Raw genomic sequence first — 19522 nt, forward strand, 5'->3', positions numbered from 1 at the left:
TGACTGTGTCTGCTGGACAGCCCCGGGGCGCCTGTGATGGGCAACATTTTTCACAGCTCCGTTTTGTTCAGCGGCTGGAGGGATGGATGGCTTGTGGAGCCGACAATGAGAAGAAAGGAGCGTAAGCTTTGAATTGAAGCAGATTTATTTGGGACATGAGATGTGACCAATCTCTTTGGACCAATGGATGCTACAGCTTCTTGTTTCCTTTCAAACTTAACTTGTAGCAGACGTGTGCACATTTTCAACGTGACGTCTCTGATCCACTGGTGAAAGGATACTAGAACTGCTTCAAACAACAAAGGGTATGAAGAAAAAGTGGTTAAGAGCGCATGACTTTCTGTGTCTTATGTTTTGTGTTGTATTACCGTAAATTCCGGATTACAAGCCGCTACTTTTTTTCCCACACTTTCAACACTGCGGCGTGTAATATGAAGTGGCTTTTTAAATTTTTTTTTCCATCGCGGGAAAAACATGGACCAATAAAATGAATGTGTAGTTCACTAAGGTCCAATGAGATTGTATGACTAATCACAACTTCCGCTCTTTTGCCGTAGCGGGGAAAAATGTGTTACCTGGCAACAGTCGACCAATAAAATGAATGAGTAGTATACAGGGGTCCAAGGAAATTGTATGATTACCGCTAATCACAACTTCCTTATTTCAGTCTTTCCTCTAACCCTGATCAACATGGAGAGTACCAGACGAAAAGCATATGATGCAGCTTTTAATCTAGAAGCGATCACTCTGGCAGTTAAAGAAGGAAATCGAGCTGGTGCGAAGGTGGAGGCTCCGGCAAGAAGAACTGAGCCAGTGTAAAAAGACAACCAAAAAGACCCATGCACATTTGATTTGCCCCTCACTCGGACTGTAAATAAAATTGGTGACTCCTCCGTCATACTGAAAACAAGCAGCCACGAGAGAACACATTTTACCTGTGTTTTGAGCTGCGCAGCATCGGGCCTAAAGCTGCCACCGATGATCATTTTTAAGCGGCTGACGAGAGAAATAATTTCATATATCTTTTCCCATTTATATGATTTGCATTATTCTATTTAAAGCCTAGTGGGCTGCAGTATTTCTCCTCGTAATTACGCAAATGCACATCAAGATCTCTCTGTCTGGCTTCTTATTATGTGTTTCAGCGTAATTTCGTTGTACAAATGCATTTATCATGCTCATAAAAATATGGAGATTATTTTAACCTTAAGAAATTGTTACGTTTTTTTTCTGCGGGGGTCCTTCGGGGGACCGCGTCCGCGGCCTCACCCGGAGGCGGAGTGCCTGCGTCCCTGCCGCCTGGAGCAGGCGGCAGAGACGCAGAAGCAAACCTCCGCAAGGCCAAGGCCAAGGACTTGCCTCAGAGGCTAAGGCCAAGGACTGATTCCAAACATGGGAAAGCATTCAGCAAACATAACTGGAATCCAGCAAAAGGACTCCAAATTCCAACGGCCAAACCCGGAAGTAAAGTGCCGAGCCGACATTATTGACTCCAACTGTAACGCAAATTCTTGGTTCAAACAAACATTCGAGTGCGACCGCACAAACGTGACGACAGTGCAAAAATAACTAAATAAAAGACACCACTGTTACAGAAAGGCTTTACACGCTATTTAAACTGCCGATCACGAACGCAACAAACCGTGATTAAAACTAACTGTGATGCCGCTCTACTCTTATACGTTGCGCTAACTGTCACCTGTCAGTGGCAGACCCGCCCCTCTTAAAGCGACAGAGTTAATTCATCAATATGGGTTTCCTTCGATGGAATTTATTAGATTCATTCATGATTTTAGCGGTAGGGATTTAGCGGAGGGATGAGGGAGGCTCTCATCCCTCATTGTGTCCGAGGACCGGCAATCCAACACCAAGGCCAAGGCCAAGGACTTGACTCCCAAGGCCAAGGACCAAGGACTTGACTCCGAGGCCAAGGCCGAGGACCAAGGACCGCCCCTCGGTCCTCGAGCCGGTCCTTGGTCTTGAGGACCAGGAACACATCTCTGGTTCCTACCAAGGGTTCCTTCCAGCTATCTTGGTGGACTGCCCTGTCTCCTGGTATCTCGGCCATAGTCGTGACACTGCCCTGGCATTGTAAATATTTCGACCACAGCGTGTTCAGATCTTTGAGAAGTTACACTCTAAGAGCAACTTTGGTGGGCTGTTGTCAGAGTTTTTCTCGGACAAAGTTAAAGAAATGACTCGGCACACAGGAAAAATTGTCTTCAAAATCGGCGGGAGGGATCTCTGAGGGCGAACGGCGGTTGTCGAGCTCCCTTCCCGCCAATTCGGACTTTTATTGTAACATACAAGAAAAATAGTGCCCCTGATATTTGCATACCACACCCCCGATCCGGCCCCTCGATAGCGATTGGTTACCTTAACTAGCCAAGCATCAGCAGAAATGACGTGAAGAAATCATCTCTGTAAGCAAACCATTTGTGAACAGGAGCTGTATTGCCAGTTTTCTCAGACTGCAATTTGTGGATTGGTCGCCAGCATGCTAAAATTGCACCTCTTTTTCAAAATTTGAAATACAACAGAGAGAGGATTCAACACTTTTGCATTTTTGTTTTCAGCGCTACTGCTGCACTCCAGAAAAGTTGGGGAGTCAAGAGTTTTCTGCCCTCAGACCAGGAAAAGCGCACAGGAACGCCACTTAAACAGGTCGGAGAAAAATATCAACGCCGACTTCAACGAGTTGCTTCAATCTCGACAGTGCTGACCCTCATGGAGACACAGATCAAGAATGGTTAAGGATAAATTACTAGATGATACAAATATCTCTTTATTTATTATTAGATTAACTCAGCTACTGATGAAATGGAGGTCAAAATGCATTTGGGGAACAAAAACAGTTTGTCACGGTCAGCCACCTTGTTTGTTTATATTTGCCTGGAACGCACAACATTAGCACACTACATAGTATTGTTGCATTCCTATTTTTAAATTCAGTGGCAGATTACGCTGTGTGGCACTATTATTATAAATTGTAGCTATCATCATTTACTTTCCAAGTGGATGTGCACTGAACTAGTGTGATTAACTGTCGCACTGGAAGCAATCCAGACTTTTGAATGCAAAGTGCAATTACTGATCACTTCATCTTGTAAACAGGGTAATTACTTCATAATCAGCTACACATAATGCTCCGTGTATAAGGCCCTTTACTGCATGTCACAGTATTAGACAGCATTTTTTTTTCTCTTCTTCTTTCTACATACATTCTTGCTGCTGGAGGCTGTAAATTTCCCCATCGTGGGACAAATAAAGGATATCTTATCTTATCTTATAAAATTGGGAATTTGTTGATTGCCATCCAGTGAGTCATGCTACGTTATACGGTGTGTGTATCGTAAATACAAACCAAAGTGGACAGATATCATAGGATGTTGTGTTTCCAAAATGGGCCAGTGCACAGTGCAACACTTTTAAATAATGAGACCTGAATCTACATTATGACAATAATAATAATAATAGAAAATAAAAGAACAGCTTCAGACACTTGATGGTCACTGACTGCACCTCAAACTTTTCGCGAGGAGCAGATTGTGTGCTTTGATAAGACTTACTCAGGAGATTAGTGAGACGTTATTCAATATCTCTCTTAGCTTCCTGTGAGCAGAACTAGGCAATATCCCAAAGAAGATATGCATAATAATATGAAGAATAACACCCGGCCCCATATGGAAAGAGATATAGTCCCTTATTGGTTTGCAGCGATGAAATTAAAGAGCATTATTTGGGCAGCTCTGGCCAATTTTCACAGATATGAAAAGGAGAAGATTGCAGGTGGGATTACCGTGAGTGCGGTCAGGGAAGACGCAGCTGCCACCACCAGTGCCGCAGCCGCCGCCACCTCGCTTTCCCGCTGATTGTTTGCCTTTGAGCTGCTGCTTGTCCCCTCCCTCGGCATCTCCTGCTTTCTGTTTGTCTTTTCCAGGCTCATGCTCCTCCTCACTCTGTTTGCCTTGGCACAATTTGGTGGCGTGGGATTTCTGCCAACAGAGCTCAGGTTCTTGGTCAGAGCTGGACGGGATGTGACACCCCTGCTCCTTCTTGGCTGAGGGAGATAGCTGTGGCCTGGTGGGCTCTGAGGCGGCAGAGGCATAAGGGGAATGATTAAAATCATCTTTTCGGGCTGAGTTGTAGAGTTTAATTATGCATTAATTAAAGACCTTTGGTCCTTGGACAGAAATCCATCATTCATGGATTACGAAAGTGAGTCTGGACCCAAACAGAGTATATCTCAATATGCCACATAAATTAAAGTGTGACCAAAGATCAATTTGGAAGCCACGAGTTGAACGGCGACCCTCAGGACTGTAAAGCAAACGTGCTAAGCACTCGAACTAGAGCGTACTGTTTCCAAAGGAAAACTAATTCAAGTATCCATACAGTGAGAAGGTTTATCAGGTCCCCTGGTAAACAGGTTTGAACATGCAAGGCTAATTTAGATGCAAATCTGTGAAAGAGCATGAAAGAATCGTTGGAGGTCAGCGACAACCAGTGTTGTGTTTTCTCCATGACGATAAGCTAAACATGGATCTTTGATGACTAAAATATGATGTAAGGGATGTGAGTTTTCATTGCCGAGACTGGGTAAAATTATTAGCGTGTGGTCTGTCAGACGTTCAAAATGCATGACATCTCTTCCCATTGTGCATGTAATCTGTCTGTCAAAAAATATCAGCAATGCTGCTGCAACCTATCCTTGTTTGGTCACACGCCCACACCGGCACAACATAACACGGCGGTCATGGTAAACGTGGCCGCAAACTGGGGGGAAAAGAATAGTACGAATCTTAAGTGGCATCTTAAGGCTCACCACGCTGATATTTTTTTCAGGTAAATCGCAACTAGTCCTGTTTAAATATCATACTGTAACTGTATACATTTGCTAACATTTGATGTTACACGTCAGTCGGCTTGTAATTCATTTCATTGTAAGCTTCAAGTTTTCCATGTTAGATCCTGGCGGAAATTGGCTAATTTGAGCCTTAAGTTGTTTTGGTTCAGCTAATGTCATGGATAACGTCAATTCATAATATTAATTTAAATTCATAAATATTAAAAGTAGACCAAGGTACATGTAGGAATGTTGGGATGAAATGTATGAATTATTTATTTTACAGCACAAAGGTCTCTCCATGTTATTCTGAGCAGCAGTGATGGAACCGGGGTGTAAAATCATCCACACTGTCAGCTCTCCGAGGATGCAATAAACTTTATACCATTACTGCACTTGGGATAGGAGTCCCCTCTAGCCTAAATTGTTAAAACTTTGTTACCACTTTATCCGTGTGTAATGCATAATCCTTAGTCGATCAGAAAATCTTTGTTATTGTTATTGTATGTCTGTTTTAAACCAAAACTGACTAAAACGAGACTAAAAACCTTTTTGAGTTTTCGCCTACGAAAACTAGACTAAAACTTTCACGAAGAGGAATGACTAAAATTTGACAAACACTCATCAGCAGTTTTGCCCAAATTAGTAAGACGAAAACTAAATCTAAAATGGCTGCCAAAAACAACAGTGGCTACAACTGTCTTCAACGGCCCCGCCTGTGACATTTTCGAACTCCTTTCTGCAAGTTTTCAGAGAGTGTGAACGATCATTATGGCGCATTGTTCTCCTAATTGCTCTCCTGCAATGCTGTGTGTGCAATCAACATTAACGTAACAGTCCCAGTAATTGCCGCATCTGCGCAACACTCTACCCAGGTGATCATAGTAAGCTGGGGAGCTCATTTGAACCTTCCTTGAAAAACCAAAGTTGTTCTGCAGTGTGATTTGACTCACCAGAGAGGAAAATACAGTGGTCAGGAATTGAAGACACGAAGAATGTTTGCAAGTATTATGCGATAGCCATTCAAAGACACAAACAATTCCAAAAAGCATTGGGACACCGGACTACATACACTGCTCCACATAAATGAGTAGACAACCTTTTATCCTATTCTCAGTGAACATAAGCACCATTTTCTGAATTTTGACGATGATGATTTGAATCACCAGCGGTTCAATGCATTGAATGAATATACTAAACCTAAAATATAAAAATTCGCTCTGCTGTGTACTCGTTTTCGCAAGAGTCAATCAATAAAAACATGTAAATGTTTTAGTAAATTTCATAAAAAATGTTTTCTTACAAATGTGTTGCTTGGTGTACTCATTTATGTTAGAAAGTAATGTAAATGGGGTTTGGGGGGATAAAACCCTTGTCTGTAACCATTCCATCTTTAGAAGACGCCAAGAGAGAGGGCTCAATTTGTGTTGTTCTGTGCCCACCAAGGAAGATGCTCCCAATATATATATATATATATATATATATATAGTGTGGATGGTTGTTTGTCTATGTGTGCTCTATGACCGACTGGCAACCAGTTCAGGGTGTACCCCGCCTATTGCCCGAAGAGGGCTGGGTCCTCATGAGGATAACCTGATCAGATAATGGATGGATGGATGGATCGCATTCTCTTATGTAATTTGTAAAGCTGAGGTGGGAAGTCTAACAAGTTGTGAAATTCAGGGACGCGGAGGTGGTTTAATTAATGATCTTTTCTCTTTGTGACTTGTTTCTTCAAAAGGCCAGCCCACAAACGACTTGCTCAAATGTCACACAATTCTCTGGGCACCTGGCCTCGCCACTGTCCCCCTTTGCTAACAAGCTGAGCGAGACCGCCAAGAGAGAGGGCTCAATTTGTGTTGCTCTGTCCCCAACAAGGAAGATGCTCACAATGAAATCCTGCAGAGCCCAAACATGACTTTCCATTTCAAATGTTTACTTCAGTCTGCAAATGAGGACCCCATGAGTGACTTGTTAGGGTTCAAAGTTGAGTCCTGAATTCATGCTAAAACCCCCCACAAAAACATGTGCATTAAGATGCTGTGTGAAATAAGAAACTGGAAAATATTTTAGTTTCCCATCTGCGAGGAGCCAAAACAACTGTGGACTGAAAAAAAAGAGATGATAACAGTTTCGGAAGACCGCATGATACATAATATCAAACATTCAAAGATACAATTGGGGCACTGTCATTAAATGGTACAAATGAGTTAAAAACAGGACAGAGACAACACCAGACGCAGGAGGAAAACGCTTCCTATTGTTATTGACTATTGTGGCAGCTGAGCTGTCCCGTCCGTACCTGTGAGACGAAAAGATGAGCTCTACTCTGATGTAAAATTCCATCAGTGTAGTATAGTACATTCCTTATATTATTCCTTATATTACATAAATCACATTCCTTCTGAATCCTCCTCCAACAGCTTTATTGGTAGTAGATCAACTGCAGAACTTGTTCTAACCTACCTGCATGAGATATCACATTCTGTCATCCGAAGTAGTTAATTATGCATGACAGTTTAATTAAAACCAAAACTCCATTAGCAACAATATCGCAAAACAATGTTCAATTTGTGGTCAATTAATGAAAGCTGCTGTTGTTGCCATCTGGAATCAGGTAGAGTTCTTCAGTCAGCTGTAAAATTGAGCTTTTCTACACTTTGCAGGTGGCAGTCAGAGGATAAATAGATAGCTTGTACAAATTGTTAAATTAATTGTGTGCCTAATTCTCTCTCTCTCTCTCTCTCTCTCTCTCTCTCTCTCTCTCTCTCTCTCTCTCTCTCTCTCTCTCTCTCTCTCTCTCTCTCTCTCTCTCTCTCTCTCTCTCTCTCTCTCTCTCTCTCTCTCTCTCTCTCTCTCTCTCTCTCTCTCTCTCTCTCTCTCTCTCTCTCTCTCTCTCTCTCTCTCTCTCTCTCTCTCTCTCTCTCTCTCTCTCTCTCTCTCAACACGCTGCAATACGGGAGGCATTGTAGTGCTCAGACCTTACTGATGATGAGACAGACCAGAAGTTCTCTCAGCTGCGCACAGATGCAGCTCAGTCACTGGCTGACAGATATCGGCAAAAGCCAGCTCATCTTTTCCAAACTTTTGCGCCAGACTTTGCAGCCCCCTCTTGCTCGCTCGGTTTGGCGGGTGAGAATTATACAGAGAACTTGTCATCAGCAGAGACAGAGCGAGAGGGAGAACGAGCCACCCAATATTTTGCAGCTGAGCTATTTCAAAATCTAGCAAGCCTACCTGCAGTCACACTTCATGGTCTCCAATGTTACTCAAAAGCGTAAACGGACAAGACAGGGAGAAAAATAATGAAAAGAAATACTGCTCATTCTTACCTGTTGTTAGACCTGAAGAAGTGCGTGGCCATTCACACATCTCGCAGTACGGCAGCAAGTTACTATTTGAGTACGTACACGCCCCGCAGGCCCATGCTTCAGTGGAAGCGTCTGACACCAATGAGACATTCTGGGCCGAAAAGCAGGTCGGCATGCTTGCCTCCTGCATCAACCTTTTCCTTCTCCCGGGGTCAGACCTTTGGCTTGGGCTGGAGTGCAACTCCCGGATCCTTTTCTTTTGTGAGGAGAAGTCACAGTCGCCTGTGATGGACATTTGAGAGTGGGACTCTACTTTCTTCTTTGTCTTAATCTCAGAATTTCTTCCACTGCAAGATGCAGAATTGTTGGTTTCTGAGGAGGTGGAAAAATACTCTGCTTTGTCTTGCGATCGTTTCCTCTTCTTTTCCTTGCTGATGTCAGGAGAGAAGAACTTCCGAATATCATGCTGTTTCTCCTTTTCAAACTATTGGGGGGGAAAACAGCACCTATGTGTAAATCCATTTGAATTACGGCAGTGGACACATTTTACAATTGTGAAACATGACCGCTATGTTAAGTTTCCTCCTAGTTGTAAATATACTGTTAAAAAAGGCAACACTTTTGCTTTTGCCCCGCTGAACTTGGCCAAAAACCAATTCCAGTGAAGTTGGGACGTTGGATAAAACTTAAACAAAAAGAAACTACCATGATTTGCAAATTCTTTTCAACTTATATTTAAATGAATACATAACAAAAATTTGATATTTCATGTTCAAACTGATGAAAGTTTTTTCTTGGGGGGGGGGGCAAATATTCTCTCATTTTGAATTTGATGTCTGCAACACATTCCCAAAATAGCTGTGAAAAGGCCAGAAATGAGTTGAGCAATGTTCTTCAAAACATTTTTTTGACATTCCACAGGTAAACACATTAATTGGAAATTGAATTCTGGCGAATAAATAAACTTCAATAACACTGCGGTCAGTATCTGGTGAGTGTCATGATTGGGTATAAATGGAGCATTCCCGAATGACTCAGGTTCTCACAAACAATGATATAGCAGAATATAGAAAAATCCCGATGGGAATAAATGGGTTTAGGATAATGTTCCTCAACGTACAAATGCAAGGAATTTCATCATCTGCAGTCCATAATATACATCGAAACATTCATAGAATCTGGAGAAATCTCTGAACGCAAGCAGCAAGGCTGAAAACTAAAATTGAATAGCCGTGACCTTCCATTCCACAGGCGGCACTGCATTAAAAATCTGCATCCTTGTGGAAAGGATATTACCATGTGGGCTCAGGATCACTTCAGGAAACCATTGTCACTTAACACAGCTTGCCACTACATCTACAAATGGAAGTTAAAACTCTACCATGCAAAGCGGAAGCCATTTATCATCAACACCCAGAAACGCCACCAGTGCGGAAAAGTGTGCTGTGATCTGACGAGTCCACATTTCAAATTGTGTTTGTAAATGATGGGTATCATGGTCAAAGAGTAAATCCTGCTTTTTCTCAATACAAAGTTCAAAAGCCAGCATCTGTGATGGCATGGGGTTGTGGTTGCCACAATATGAAGTGCAAAACAGGACAAGGAAGACTCCGGACTGTTGAGCAAATGAAGTTGTACATGAATCAAGAATGTGAAATAATTTCACCAACAAAGCTCCAACAATTACCGTAGTGTAATTCCCAAATGCTTATTGAGTGTTGTTAAAAGGAAAGGTGACGTAAGAGTGGTATATGTAAATAGCTGGAATATATAGCAAGAATTCAATTATAAATGAGTGATTCTTTGCAGTTTGAACATTAGATATATCGTCTATGTACTGTACTCAATTAAATAGTGGTTAAAATGGATTTTCAAATCATTCCCTTCTGTTCGTATTTCATTGGAATTGACCACAATAATAGGTCATCCTTAAATGTACAGTTTTACAGGAGGAGGGTCAGAAATCTAGTTAGGATCTGGGGTGACTACCATCTGCCTCACATAGTGCAACAAAAAATATAATAACGCATCTGCTTCGCATAGTTGGTCAGGGTTTGAGTGTGGCATGTGAAATGTTGGTCCACTCTTCTTCAATGGCATGGCTAAATGGTTGGATAATGACACAAACTGGCACACTCTCTAACACTGGCAAAAAACTGCATTAAATGCTGGAGCACATATTTTCTGTTTATGCTGTCTGCCAATGGAACAAGTATGAAATACTGCGTAAAACATGGCCCCGTAAGGCAACCTGCGGCCCATCGCTATCTTGAAGCCATCGCTATGGTCGTTGCGGCTCGACTGAAACCAGACACGAATTTCATTTCAGAGTGCAGAGCTAGGAGTGATGGCACTCCCACCGCGGCTCTCTGTCACTCAACCGAGGACACAGCGATAGGGAGAAAACCCTCACATTCGATAAAGAGAGTTGCAACAACACTCTTGAACTGAATCAATCACGTTTTGGCATAGGTCTGAAAAGTTCATAATACGTACAGTAACTTAATTGTCTAACTTCATGTCTAACTGAAAAAAATAATTTGTATTTTATTTTTTTTAACCGGTTTGCATTCACCCACAAGGCATAGTGAAGTGGGGGGGGGGGGTCGTTTCCAAGACAACTAAAACATTTTAATACATTTTCATGTGTTTTCCAGAACTGGAAAATTTTCCAGGTTTTCCAGGATGCGTGGGAACCCAGACAGATTATAGAGGGGGGAGAAACTAGCCACCTCAGCCTATCATCTCTTGGCCTATCATAGCCAAACTAACTCAATTTGGTTCAGTCATTGAACCTATAGACTCTTTTGTAAACTCGAAAGTGTTGATAAGAGAGGAAAGGTCACATCACTAGTTTGGCAATATTCTGGATATTTTATTTCATACGTGGTAGAAATGTGTTTTGATATTTTTTTTCATGTGCTAGTTTTCTATATACGGTATTATGAAGACTCGACTTGGAAACAGGTCTGGTTCATGTCGTAGATATTTACAAAATACTTTGATTTGATCTCTACATTGGCAAGTGTTTACTTGACATTTTGATATAGTTTTGTGGACCTCTTTTTAAAGTTTACCCTTCCTGGCACTTCGTTTTCTATAATTTGACTCCCCCACCGTCCCCACAGCAAGTTTTTTGTTTTGTTACTTACGCTGTAATACCGCAAAGCATTTTGTGAGGTTTTGATATCGTTACATCTCTAGTCATAATTATGTTGTTTATTATCTTCTTGATAGGTCATTCTTGTGAGGTGGATGGATTATCTCAGCAAAGGACAAATGGTCTCAAACACATACAGTATTTAGAAGATGTTTGAGACAAATAGGTCCTCTGTGCGTACCTGAAGTCTCACATCTTTAGAATTCGGCTCATGAAAAACGGGAGCAAAGACACAAGTGCTGGACTTTTGGTGACTATGTAAGCAACATTTTCTGGCATTACATCTTGGTGCCACATAAAAACACCATAAACTGATGATGCATACTGAATGGTTTTAGCAGTTTAAAGGCAGTTTAAAGGCCTTTTCTGCAGCTTTAAAATTGTTAGTCTGACAGTAACATTAGTTTTTCCCCCTTTGGAAAAGAATTCGACGGTGAAAAGCATGTTGAAGTTTATACCATAACTTCTCCTCAGCTGCCGGTTAACCTGGGCAAACTTTGACCCACTTTTCTCCAGATTGTATCCACGTTTCTCAATTTTCTGTTATCTCTTCTATTATTTTCTTTCCTATCGCTATTTTTTATTTTACTTCTTCGTGCTACCCCTATTTTTATTTTCATTCTTCGTAACAGGGGTCCGCTTTGGTCTGGGGAGTCAAGTTCTGCTTTCGCTTCAATTATATATGGCGCCACCTAGCGTCGTGAATGGGTATAATGTCTAGACCCCGAATATAAGACGACCCCCACGTTTTCAGTCTTATTTAAATGCAAAAAACACCGTCTTATATTCGGGCCAATATTGTATCTACCTTTTGTTCTTTCTTCCACAGACAGTTCCAAATGACATTGAGCAAAATGTGTGCAAGGGGAAAACATTGGTTTAAGTTGACTGTATATCTTACTCAAAGTTGAGTTTGTCAAATTAAATAAAAAAATTTCATCATCTCACATGAGTGAAGTACAGTTCCTCATCTGCGTCAAGTCCAGGATTCCTCTCCAAGGCAAGATTTTTAGGTGTCCATGCACTGGCGAAGTTAAGGAAGTCCCACTTGTCTTTGTCCCCTTCCTCAGCCTTGAGGTACTCCTTCCTTCCATTCAGAGTGCTGCCTGTCACAATTTCCTTTCAAAGACAAATTTTCCTGAGCTTCTTCAAACTCTCTTGATGTGCAGTGAGCAGGCCACCTCTTCTTATTTATAGAGCACATTTCAAACTCAGACTGCTTTATCATACAACAACAGGGAGTTAAAAGTGTGCATAAAATCTCGACACTCAGTTATGAGTAGCAGTTAAACAGTACTGCGAAAAAGAAAATATAAAATAGCGACTTTGAATAACACAACAAATGAGTCAATTGTATTAATCTCAGTTGATGTCGACATGCAGTACATATAAAATATTATTTCTTCTGTCAAGGTTAAAAGTCAAAAGACATCCGGTGCTCATCTGCGAACAGTGCACTTGGAGGTACAGTATTCACAACACTTCATTTTTACTTTTCCCACATTTTGTCATGTTAAAGACTTCTTCCAAAATGTATTAAGTTGATTTTAAAATTTCCACACACGACACCCCAAATAAGATGAAATAGGGCGGCCCGGTAGTCCAGTGGTTAGCACGTCGGCTTCACAGTGCAGAGGTACCGGGTTCGATCCCAGCTCCGGCCTCCCTGTGTGGAGTTTGCATGTTTTCCCCGGGCCTGCGTGGGTTTTCTCCGGGTGCTCCGGTTTCCTCCCACATTCCTAAAAAAACATGCGTGGCAGGCTGATTGAACACTCTAAGGTGTGGGTGTGAGTGTGAATGGTTGTTCGTTTCTGTGTGCCCTGCGATTGGCTGGCAACCGATTCAGGGTGTCCCCCGCCTACTGCCCGTAGACAGCTGGGATAGGCTCCAGCACCCCCCGCGACCCTAGTGAGGATCAAGCGGCTCGGAAGATGAATGAATGTATTTATTTTTGCAAAATCATTTACAATAAAATAAATAAATCACATGTACTGTATGTATTGACAACCTTTGCTATGATGCTAAAAACTGTGCTTGGGCGCATCACTTATCTGTTTCCCCTGATCATCTTTGAGAGTTTTTTTTTCAACTTAAGTGGGGTCAAGCTGTGGTGAATTACGTTTACCAGACAAGCAGGCACACGTGTTTATATAAGATCCCATAGTTGACAAGTCGACAGGGCATATCAGAAGGGGTGTTCACACGGCAAATTTGGTCCGGTGCTGCCCCAGTAGAGCATTCACACGTGCAAATTAGCTCCGGCGTAGCCCTGGAAAAACAGCTTACACCGGACAAAATTTGATCCACCTCAGGGAGGTGGTTTAAAAATTTGCTCCAGAGCAAATGCTTGTTTGCGAAGCAGCACCGGTGGAAATTTGCATGTGTGAACGCAACTGGGTTAAATTTGCTCCAGAACAAATGCTTGTGAAGAGTTTACGTACGGCAAGAATGCGTTGCTTTCGTGCTCTGTCGGACTTCCGTCATGTGTTTGTTTAATAACGACACAAGACTTGGCTGGTAACATCTTTCCTTTTGTAGGAGACTGGACTGTCTCGCAGTTGTTTGTGTAGTTTGTTCCTTTGTTGTGTGTTCACAACTCCCCACGCGCCATATAATTTATTTTGTGATTTCCTCTCTTGATTTTCTGTTTGGCGCATTACGTGTTTGCTTTTCTGAGTGTCATTGAAGTCATCGTTGATTTACGTTTTCGGGGGCGGTCACTCTCGAACAGAAGGCACGGAGACCGAGAAGGAGAAGGACGTGCCTGTCCAGTAGTCGCTTGAGTTGTGTATACGTTTTAAAAAGAACCAACATGACAGCTCATTTGTTTTCTGTCGTTTTGCTCCGCTGCAGAAACTGCCGTGTGAACGCAAGTGGGGCTGCACCGACGCTGTGCCTGTGCTGACACGCTCAGCGGCTTTGTACGTGTGAACGCTCCACACAATTTGCTGCGGTGCAAAATATATCACAACAAAATTCGGTGCAGCGCCGGAGCAAATGTGTGCCGTGTGAACACCCCTAGAGCACAAACCAAGCGTGAAGTCAAATGCATTGTCCTGTAGACCTCAGAGACAGCATTGGTTTGAGGCACTGATGTGGGGTAGGATACAGAAACATGTCTCCTGCTTTTTAACTCAGTGACTCAGTCAGTTTAACTCAGATGGAAGCCACTCATTATCATTATGAGGTGTTGGGTGTGTAATTTTGAGGGAAAACATTGACTTATTCCAGCCTCTCCTTGGTAAAAGGCAGATGGCTGCGAGCCTAGAGTTTGGTCAAAGGTACCTGAAGGACTGTTAGATTATGAGAAACTAAATTTTCTGGCCTGATGATACAAAGACTGAGCTCTATTGCTTGATTGCTGGACATGTTTAAAGGAAACCAGGCACTGCTCATCAGCTGGATGAAACCACTCTTACAGTAAAGCACGGTGGCGGCAGCATCATGCTGTAGCAATTTTTTCCACAAGCAGCCACTGGGAGACTCGTCAACATTGGGGGACAAATGAATGCAGCAAATTACAGAGACATTCGAGTGAAAGCTTGCTCCAGAGCCCCTTTGATCCCAGGCTGTGGAAACAGGTCACATTTCAACAGTTGTCACACAGCCAAGGTATCAAAAGAAAACTGTGGGACAACTCTCTGAATGTACTTGAGAGGCCCAGCCGGAGCCTGGACTTTAATCTGATTGAACAACTGTAAAAATATCTTCAAATACGAGCACAGATGCTGACCCTCCAACGCAATCGAGGTTGAGGTAGGTGTGCCAAGCTTGTGCAGTCATATTAAACAAACAAACTTGAGGCTGTAAGGATAGAATAGACTCAACAAAGCACTGAGCAAAGACAGTGAATACTTTTAATATTGTGAAAATTTGCCCCCTTGCTGATTTCATTTAAAAAAAATCTTGTCCCCTGTGTGGGCCACAGCTTATGCTCAGATACTCACAAATAAGACTGGGTGATGTAACACACCACCCATATTTGCAGGAAATACGGACAGTATATAACACACACATAATACCAGAGGTGGGCATTCTGTTCACTGACGGAATGGGTTGTCAGTCTGTCACTGACGGATGCGATACTCGATTTTCGACAAATTTTCCAAAATGACTGATGGAAGTGTTCGTCTGTCAGTGCAATCGTCACTAATCGGGAAATGTACCAATGGAGCTCTCTGTCCCTCACTGAGTGACGCCAATTTCGCTGACGACTGACGGAAACATGCCCCGCCTGTCGCATGTGCGTTTGTTGTATAACACGGGCTTGCTTGCTTTGAGCAGACTTCATTGACTCTATAGGGATGTTCACACGGCACATATTTGCTCCGGCGCTGCACCGAATTTTGTTGTGATATATTTTGCACTGCAGCAAATTGTGTGGAGCGTTCACACGTACAAAGCCAATGAGCGTGTTAGCAGCCCCACTTGGGTTCACACGGCAGTTTCTGCAGCGGAGCAAAACGATAGAAAACAAAGAGCTGTCGTGTTGGTTCTTTTTAAAACAACTCAAGCAACTACTGTACAGGCACATCCTTCTCTTTCTCGGTCTCCGTGCCTTCTGACCGCCCCGAAACGTAAATCAATAATGACTTCAATGACACTCAGAAAAGCAAACATATAATGCGCCAAACAAAAAATCAAGAGAGGAAATCACAAAAAAAATGCTATGGCGGGGTTGTGAACACACAACAAAGGAACAAACGACACAAACAACTCCAAGACAGTCCAGTCTCCTACAAAAGTTAAGATGATGTTTGGGGACTATTCCCCCCGTTCTAGTTGAGATGGTAAAACCCAAGAGGCAAGATGCCGCTTGATACTTTTATTGCCAGTTGCCATTCTACTATTATTGCCAGCCAGCCCTCATGTCTTGTGTCGTTATTAGACAAACAGATGACGGAAGTACAACAGAGCACGAAAGCAACGCATTTGAGCGGTACGTAATCAACTCTTCTCATGCGTAGCTCCGCAGCACTGGCGTAGCACCGGAGCAAATGTTGCCGTATGAACACCCCTTATGTAGAGTAGGTTACAGTATGCCCCAAAGGGAAAATCCTTAGGCCATAGGTGCCAAACTCAGGTCCTGGAGGGCCGCTGTCCTGTATGTTCTCCAAGTCTCCCTGTCGCAACACACCCGATTCAAATGATCATATCATCAGCAAGCTCTGCAGAAGCCTTACATTGAACCTGTTCATTTGAATCCGGTGTGTTGCAGCAGGGAGACTTGGACAACATGCAGGACAGCGGCCCTCCAAGACCTGAGTTTGACACCTATGACTTAGGCTGACATGAACTACATTCATTCATTCATTCATCTTCCGTACCGCTTGATCCTCACTAGGGTCGCGGGGGGTGCTGGAGTCCATCCCAGCCGTCTCCGGGCAGTAGGCGGGGGACACCCTGAATCGGTTGCCAGCCAATCGCAGGGCACACATAGACGAACAACCATCCACGCTCACACTCACACCTAGGGACAATTTAGAGTGTTCAATCAGCCTGCCATGCATATTTTTGGAATGTGGGAGGAAACCGGAGCACCCGGAGAAAACCCACGCAGGCCCGGGGAGAACATGCAAACTCCACACAGGGAGGCCGGAGCTGGGATCGAACCCGGTACCTCTGCACTGTGAAGCCGACGTGCTAACCACTGGACTACCGGGCCGCCCATGAACTACACTAACCATTAATTAATACACTAAGAGGTCAGGCAGTAGTTTTGAATACTAGATATATTTTTACAGAGAAGTTCTTGTGAGTTAAGTTTTACATTTCTGTTTTTATTTCATTATTCTAGTTTATTATTTTTGCATTCTGGAAACCAAAAAAGAAAGTGTTTTTTTTTTTTTTAAACAATGTATTTACAGTTGAACATCCCCGCTATTTGCGTGGAGCAGAGACCTGACGTGACGGGCCAGTGAAAAGCGAAAATCCACGGATAATGCACGCCCATTAAAATGCATTGTGGGGTCAAAACCCAGAAGAATTGAAGAGAATTGACACCTAAAGATTCACAATCGAATCAAGAGGTTCTTTAAAAATGTCCAGCCTTAGTTAAGTACCTTCTTGTTGAGCATGGACCACATCACGGCATCAAAGGTACCCTTGGCGATGAGGTAGTGTACGTTGACAGACAACGTTTGCCCAATACGGTGGGCGCGATCCTCAGCCTGCTTAATCTGCCCGGGGTTCCAGTAGAGCTCGGCAAACACCACGTGGCTGGCAGCGGTGAAGGTCAAACCCTGGGGGGGAGCCAAAAACTGTTCACTGACATGCAACGGAGCGTTCTTTTTGTGTGTGGTGAGCGTGCATGCTTGCGTATGGTACCTGACCGGCTGCCTGGATGCTGAGGATGGCCACTCTCGTGTCAGGGTCATTCTGAAACTTGTGAACTAACTGGATTCTCTCAGAAGATGGGACACTGCCATCGATACGAATATAACCAGCCTGTGAAACAAAAGCAAACTATACGAACTGCTTGTTCACCAAATCGAATCTACATTGTCATCAATCAAAATACGCAGTAAATGATATAATGGCTTCTTAACAAGCGGGTACACCTGAATGAGTTTTTAATTTTCATACTTTTGGGGAGATTAATCTAGGCTGTGGTTAAATTCTTTTGCATTTGAATTTTCAGTTTAAAATTACGTAAGATTTTCCACACTTTGATTAGCTTTTTGCAAAATTTGCAACATTGAAACATTTAAACGTGTGAGTGCATCCACAAAATGTCAATTGCAGTCATTGACGAAGGAAATTAACATCGCAAAGAGAAGCTATGCAGAGAGGCTGAAAAACCAGTTCTAAGCTAACGACTCTGCATCTGTATGGAATGGCCTGAAAGCAATCACTAACTATAGAATGCCATCCCCCCAAACAGTGAACAATAAGGGTCTTGCTAATGAACTAAACATGTTTTTCTGCCGATTTGAAAAGGACACCCCCATTTCCCACACACACACACCTCTACCAGAAACCACTCTACCTACCCCCCCACCCTCTTTTTCTCCACTACAGATCCACGAACAGGACGTGAGACGGCTCTTCAAGCAGCAAAAGATCAAGAAAGCTCCGGGGCCCGACAAAGTGTCCCCCTCCTGCCTGAAAGTCTGCGCTGACCAGCTGGCTCCGGTCTTCACACAGATCTTCAACAGATCCCCGGAGCTGTGTGAGGTCCCATCCTGCTTCAAACAGTCTACCATCATCCCAGTTCCCAAGAAATCGGCAACATCGGAACTGAACGACTATAGGCCTGTCGCCCTGACGTCTGTGGTCATGAAGTCCTTTGAACGCCTTGTGCTGAACCACCTAAAGAACGTCACTGGACCCCTGCTGGACCCTCTCCAGTTTGCCTACCGGGCAAACAGGTCTGTGGAAGACGCAGTCAACATAGGTCTGCACTACATCCTCAGGCACCTCGACAGCACAGGGACCTACGCAAGGATTCTGTTTGTGGATTTCAGCTCTGCGTTCAACACCATCATCCCGGAACTCCTCACCCCCAAACTACTCCACCTCGGTGTGTCCCCTGCGATCTGCCAGTGGATCCTCAGCTTCCTGACGGGACGGACACAACAGGTGAGACTGGGAGCAACAACATCATCAATACGTACCACCAGCACTGGAGCCCCACAGGGATGTGTCCTCTCGCCACCGCTCTTCTCTCTCTACACAAACGATTGCACCTCAACAGATCCAGCTGTCAAACTCATAAAGTTCGCAGACGACACCACGGTCATCGGTCTCATCAAAGACGGCGACGAGTCTGCGTACCGCCAACAAGTGGAGCAGCTGGAGCTCTGGTGCGGCCGACACAACCTCGGGCTGAACACGCTCAAGACTGTAGAGATGATCGTGGACTTCAGGAAACATTCTTCTCCTCAGTTGCCCCTCACACTATCCAACTGCCCTGTGTCAACCGTCGAGACCTTCAAGTTCCTGGGAATCACAGTCTCCCAGGACATGAAGTGGGAAGTCAACACCATCTCCATCCTGAAAAGGGCCCGGCAGCGGATGTACTTCCTGAGGCTGCTGAGGAAGCATGGCTTGCCACAGGAGGTGCTACGACAGTTCTACACGGCAGTCATCGAATCAATCCTGTGTTCTTCCATCACGGTTTGGTTTGGGGCCGCCACAAAAAAGGACAAAATCCGACTTCAACGGACAGTTAGGACGGCAGAAAAAATCGTTGGCATCGCCCTA

General features: G+C 43.6%; 1 protein-coding gene across 4 annotated transcripts in view; it reads right to left on the reverse strand.

Annotated features, from left to right (window-relative positions):
• The window catches only part of zranb3 (zinc finger, RAN-binding domain containing 3), a 99499-nt gene that overhangs the window by 35204 nt on the left and 44773 nt on the right, over nt 1-19522 (reverse strand). For 3 of the 4 annotated variants that reach the window (XM_052052296.1, XM_052052307.1, XM_052052315.1), the window contains exons 10-14: nt 17645-17764; nt 17380-17559; nt 12266-12436; nt 8179-8641; nt 3800-4090 (exon numbers count right to left, since the gene is read on the reverse strand). In XM_052052296.1, coding sequence (XP_051908256.1) covers nt 3800-4090; nt 8179-8641; nt 12266-12436; nt 17380-17559; nt 17645-17764 — 1225 coding nt within the window. The remainder of the gene's footprint in view (nt 1-3799; nt 4091-8178; nt 8642-12265; nt 12437-17379; nt 17560-17644; nt 17765-19522) is intronic. The other variant, XM_052052325.1, reaches the window with a different exon arrangement.

The sequence above is a fragment of the Hippocampus zosterae genome, chromosome 2, assembly GCF_025434085.1.
Source record: "Hippocampus zosterae strain Florida chromosome 2, ASM2543408v3, whole genome shotgun sequence".
Lineage (NCBI taxonomy): Eukaryota > Metazoa > Chordata > Actinopteri > Syngnathiformes > Syngnathidae > Hippocampus > Hippocampus zosterae.